This window comes from Cimex lectularius, unplaced genomic scaffold (assembly GCF_000648675.2).
Source record: "Cimex lectularius strain Harlan isolate CLEC.00 unplaced genomic scaffold, Clec_2.1 scaffold64, whole genome shotgun sequence".
In the NCBI taxonomy this organism is placed as follows: domain Eukaryota; kingdom Metazoa; phylum Arthropoda; class Insecta; order Hemiptera; family Cimicidae; genus Cimex; species Cimex lectularius.
Window position 1 is genome coordinate 1,115,236 of NW_019392702.1, and position 5,976 is coordinate 1,121,211.

Consider the following 5,976-nt stretch of genomic DNA (forward strand, 5'->3'; position numbering starts at 1 on the left):
GGAGGTAAGGCCATTTGGGAAGGGAGACAACTTGGTGGCGTAAGCCAGGTAAGCCTGAGATATCAATCCCTCAGAACTGGATGATCAAAGGGGTTGGGATGATATGATGGTATTTGCTCTGTGTGGATAGTAATTTTTGTGTACAAAGTAGGAAGCTGTCCCAAATAGCGGATGACATTGGTTGATAGGAAAGGAACAGAGTTGTAGATTGAAGGAGAGGTGATAACGGCGAAAGGTTAAGGTTTTTTACTGAGATTTGGTTTTGTTATTATGATCATTTCTTTAACCATTCTTCTAAATAGGAAAGAGAGACTTGAGATTTCTGAAGATCAGTTTTGCCGTTTAAGTTTGCTGAAAAGATGGCAGTGTATACTCAATAGAGATGGGACCAAGGATGCTGCCTTGTGAAACACTGCTCAGCAAAGTGAATGGGAAAGGATGTTCTGATTCGTACTTGAAAGTACCTATTGGACAGATAGGATTTTAGGATGAAATGAAAGGATGGCCTTGAGATTACTGCGTATGCCTAGGTGCCACACTCAAAGGCCTGACATCTAAGAAAGCACCCAATTTGCTCAAGCCAAGAAAAGAACCATAACAAGAAATGTTGAGGCAAGTTTAGAAAGAGTTTGTTTAGTTGGTAAATGAACAATAGCCAAAATTGTTATGCAAAGATAGTTGAGAATAAAGTGTCACAAGCAGGACTCAAACCCTCGACCTTTGGCTAATATGCTGGTCCTCTAACCACTTGAGCTATCGTGACCTCAATCCCTCAACACCAACTTGTCTTCTCAATCAGCTATTATTTAGATTTCTCCTTTACTGCCAATATTCAGCCTAAGGTTGTAGGTTCGAGTCCCACCCGTGACACTATTTTTCTTCTCAACCGTCTTTGCATAAAAATTGGAAATAATAATTAATAATAAACAGATAACTAACTAAATAACAGACAAAATCGCATATCGATTATTTGTTTATTTTGTACATTATATATATTCAAAAACCTTTAATTGTAAATTGAAAAAAAAAAAAAAAAAAAAAAAAGTTCACTGTAAAAACAAAACTATATATTAACTATCAATATAAATACATAGTAAATTCGATATAAAAATCAGACAAATTTAGTCGCTATAGCCAACAATTTGGTATAATCTGCTTTCTTTGCGATGGTCTTTTCTTTCAAAATTGTTCTCAAGATATGTGGTATTGGGACATGGATCCGTGTCCCAAGAGGAGTGCCGTTGTCATCAATCAAGACGACGTTGTTTGTATCAAATTTCGGTATGTTCGGTGGTTGATATTTCTTGACACCGACTAAAATCCCTTTTTTCTTTTCTCCTTTAATAGCCACAAGAACTTTATCACCTGAAACAACGTTAACTTTTTTTTAAATAGAAATTAGATCCCTTGACAGAAGCCACTATAGCCTGAGACACTAGCGATATATTATTAGAGATAGATCTATAAAGAATAAGTAGTTGAGTTTAGAAATATTTCATGCTGAACTGGCATAGGGTAACTTTTTGATTCTGTATTCACTCGTGGGTTTGTTGAGTTTATTCAAACCCAAGAGTGAAGACAGATACTATACTATGATATAGGGATTCTAGAGTTAGAATCATACACAAGATTATGGAGGTTTTGTGTTTTGGTCCAATCGGGAATCCCCTGACAAAACAGGCTCAATCAAATTTATTATGACTCAAAGAGCAATAGAAAAAGTCAACATGAGACCCAACAACATTTTGCCACGAGATAAAAATAGAGCTGGGCATGGAAACAAGATGAATGAGCAAAAATCCTCGGTTTTCTGACCGTCTCGCTGTTTTAGACTATCAGACACATTTCTGCTTAAATTCTGAGATTTCTTCTATGCCTAGTGATGAATCTGCAATTTGATCCTTACCAATCATCTTAGTTTGTTTATCCTTGCCGGGTTGTTTTTTCAGACGCGTTTTAGTATGTTTATGTGATATCTATGAAATAAATACATAGATTCCCTTCTGAAGATGACGAAATGCCAAAACTCAAATTCATTCATTCAGCTCAAATTACATCTCTGCATTTTGCCATCTTCAGTCGTGTTTCTTCATGTATACTCAGACAACGAAACTACAGGCTCATCTTATCGCTTATATCATCTTTTTAAACAGATTTAAGGAAAAAAGAAACACGAGCTCATAGTCAATGGTTTTGATCTAATCTCAGATCTTGGATATGTGAAACTGTACTACTTTGAACTCTAGTTCACAGTTAAATTACATGTTAATTAGCTGTGTACTTTGAACGTGAGTGTACACTGAATGAACCTATTTTCTTACACTAAATACAAAATAAATTTACCAACTGTTCCGACACTTGTTTTGGTGTAGACGTGTATCACTTTAGGTGGTTTACCCTCAACCATGGCCTTTTTTCCGATTTCGCTGTTGTCCACCACCCTGAGTCTCGACATTTTAATTATGTGCCTGGCTGGGGCACTAACGTGAAATTGCCGATTTTGAACCAGGGACCCGACATAACTCAAAAGTCTGCCGGGAGGCATTTTCTCATTTTTTCAGTTCCACTCGGCGTGATAACGACCGGAGAGGTTATTCGATGGTTATTTTGGGAAAGAATAATCGATAAATCGAAACTATCGATTATTTATGTAAAAATGAGTTTTTGTGCGGAAATTTTGAAAAATTTTGTAGCTGGATTTTAAAAAAATTCCTTTTAATTAAAGAAAATAATTAATTTTTTATCATAAAATTTCTTCGATGTCAGAAGAATTCTGTACTTCATTAAAGAAACAAAAACCTTCGAGGAAAACCATTAGCAGAGATTTGACACAATGGACGAAAGTTGTCAATGTGAGAAATACCTAAGACTACAAATGAGGTAGAAAATTTTGATTTTATTTTATTTTACATACGGGCAGAGCCCATTTAATGCTTATAAGAAAAAGTAAAACAGAAAAAGTAGAGGGTAAAATTGTGCATATCTTTAATTTTTTTAGTTGTAATTGACAAAATTAATTTAATTTTCACATATTTTGATGAGCCGTTTTGAATAAATGAAAGAATAAATAAATGCTTTATTTACACAAGATTATATATGCTAACTTTACATTCTGTAAAAGATATTATTAACAATGGCCTTAGCCATATGTCTTGTGTACCTATTTTTATTCAGATACACTTATTGATTTTAGAAATTCAAGTGATCGATCAAATATTTTTAGTAATGTTTTATATATTATACACATATAAAAAATTACAAAACAAAAAACTAGTTTTTTTTTTCCAGCAGAAACATATTGTTATGGAAGAGGACAAGAGGAGGGAAAAGAGGCGCCCCTCCGAAACATTAGAAGAGAACCGGCGGCAACACTGGGACGGTTGGCAACGCTGAGGGGTTGGTGTTGACGAGAGGGAAGAACAAAGAAACGGGACTAACGGTAGTACGCACGGAGAACTGCGCAGTTGTGGTTGTTTGGGACAACGGCGTTTTGTATTCTAGAGACTTTAATTAAATTACTTTATATCAAATTCTATTTATTTTTAATAATCCTTACATTATATTAAGATAAAAACATCGATATTAGTAATTCAGAAAATGAATTAATCACAACTGACGTATTTCAAAAAATTGCATCAATTTTTCCTGATAATGCTCATACCAAATAAGTTTTAAAAAATTGTATAATTAGGTGCTATTGATCATCCGGATACAGGAACTCTCTCAGGAGCAAGGGTATTTTTCCTCAGTTCTGGAAAACGTCCTTTGTTATTCCGCTTTTCAAATTTGGCAATAAATCCAATGTAATTATAGTCCATACGTTTTTTCAAAAACATTTGAATCTTTGGTTTGCAAAAAATTAAAACATGATCTCAAAAACAACATGGCTTCTTTACTTGCAGATCAACAGCTACTAATTTGCTAATATATCAAAATTACATTTTGTACGCTATAGCCGATAGTTGTCAGGTGGGTTCTGTATATATAGATTTTTCCAAGGCCTTTGATAAAATTGACTGTAACGTACTTATTGAGAAGCTAGAAAGGAATGGAATATCTGGAAACCTACAACTTTGGCTGCACAGTATCTGAATGTGCTCAAGTAGTTAAAATCAACTAGAGCGCTTCCCTTTTCTATTTTATCTGGAGTGCCACAAGGCTCCCATCTTGGTCCTTTTCTCTTTCTCCTCTTCGTTAATGATATTCACCTTGCTCTATCTGGTACCGAGTTTCTTCTATTTGCTGACGACCTAAAAACATACAAAAATTTATTCTGCCTCTATTAATCTTTCAATAATCTTTCGACTGGAGACAAACTAACAAACTATTATTAAATAATTCTAAATGTTTTATTATCTCTTTTTCTTACAAAAAATCTTATATTTTTCTAATATATTTCAGATGCATGCTTAGAGTATGGCTATAAAGTGGCATGATAGAGCTATCAATATATAAGATGAACTCTGGGGTGCTAATTGGCAGATAGACAAGCTTCTTAATCAAGTATTTTTGAACTTTTTCTATGTCCTCTATGCACTTCTGCACTATTCTAATAACCACAGACTTGTGCACCGTAACTCAATACAGACCTCAGGGTGCTGTTGAATATTACCATCTTTTTCTCTAGCGAGATCTCCCTGTTTGTCATTACTTTACACCACAGACTAATAACGGTGTATTTAGTGCTGCTTGCTTTCTCTCTGAGGTGATGCTTCATCTTCAAGGATGAACAACACACAGTCCACTCTTTCGCCTTTGAAGAACCATCTTTCATTTTTGTTAAGTCTTCCTCCTTCCCACCCACAGACCGTAATTTAGGATTTTCGAAGATTCAAATTAAGGTTCCACTTAAAGCAATACTGCTGAGCCATTTTTATAAATCCAGTTTCATCTGTTTTACTCAGATTTTAACATTACACTATGCCTATCATTTTCCTATGAATAATTAATGCCTCTGGAACTGGAATATGCAAATAACTTTTAGATGTTAAACCAAGAGGCTTACCTTACCCTCTCCACAACCCTGGTAAATTTTTATACACTCTTAATCCAATACAAAATATAAATCTTAATCCTGTCTTTAACTAATTGCTTTAATTCAATTTATACCTAAAGATGAAATGATGAATGATAAGGTATTGGGAGTTTTCAATGAGCAAATAAAGTAAGTAAATTTTTCCAGGTACTTTAATATCGTAATAATATAATTGGTATATGTAAATTATTATACATATTTATATATAATATATATATTTTTTTAATATTTTCATGACAAAGGATTACTGTACAACTGCCGGTAACCATTTTAACTTTTGGTACATAAAAGAATATAATTTACAAAATATATTTATATAATAATTATTATCATTAATAATAATAAGGCTTGCCAAAAATTTACAATATAAATAATTACTATTACAGATTTAACTACAAAAAAATTAACAGTCTAAAAAATGTCATGCAAAACAAGAAAAATAATTAAAACAAAGTTCAAAACAAAATGCGTCGGATTGTTACATTTTAATTAATTATCCTGGTTTACAATTTTGCGTCTTTCTTTTTTAATTTCAATTATTAGAGTAAAAAACAAACAAAATCATTAACTTTTAGTCTAAAAGACAAGTTGCATCGAAAGAGGTCTAAATCTATCTAAAACATTGGCTGCCGCCAATATACAAAGTGCACTAAATTCATGTACATTTCAGCAGCCGAATTGCATAAATATCACAGATTTTATGTTGTGGTTCATCAATTTTTTTTTAATAACTAACTTTTTCTTGTAACTTGTAAAAATCGAGATGGAAAGAGGAGATGTTTAAAGCACTGAGGGATGGAGGGAGAGAGGGCGAGAAAATGAACTGGGTAAAATACTGAGGGTGAAATTATACTACAATAAATATGACAACGGTTCGTTGTTGGCGAAAAACTTAGTTTGTTGTTAATTATAAAAAAAAATGTTTGGAAGAATTTCTTTTC

General features: G+C 33.2%; 1 protein-coding gene across 1 annotated transcript; it reads right to left on the minus strand.

Annotated features, from left to right (window-relative positions):
* Positions 1–1,045: 1,045 nt before the first annotated feature.
* LOC106672476 (39S ribosomal protein L14, mitochondrial) lies at positions 1,046–2,599 on the minus strand. Its single transcript, XM_014403937.2, has 2 exons — positions 2,344–2,599; positions 1,046–1,365 (listed from the first exon to the last, which is right to left on the minus strand). The coding sequence occupies exons 1-2, from the start codon at positions 2,543–2,545 to the stop codon at positions 1,112–1,114; spliced, it is 456 nt and encodes a 151-aa protein (XP_014259423.1). The 5' UTR covers positions 2,546–2,599; the 3' UTR covers positions 1,046–1,111.
* Between the last annotated feature and the right edge of the window lie 3,377 nt (positions 2,600–5,976).

What these genes read in the sequence shown, in the direction of transcription:
- LOC106672476 (XM_014403937.2), bottom strand. Translation starts at nt 2,545, where the DNA reads ATGCCTCCCGGCAGACTTTTGAGTTATGTCGGGTCCCTGGTTCAAAAT. An exon ending in AACAAGTGTCGGAACAGTTG is followed by an intron (nt 1,366 to 2,343) that starts GTAAATTTATTT and finishes ACGTTGTTTCAG; the next exon opens with GTGATAAAGTTCTTGTGGCT.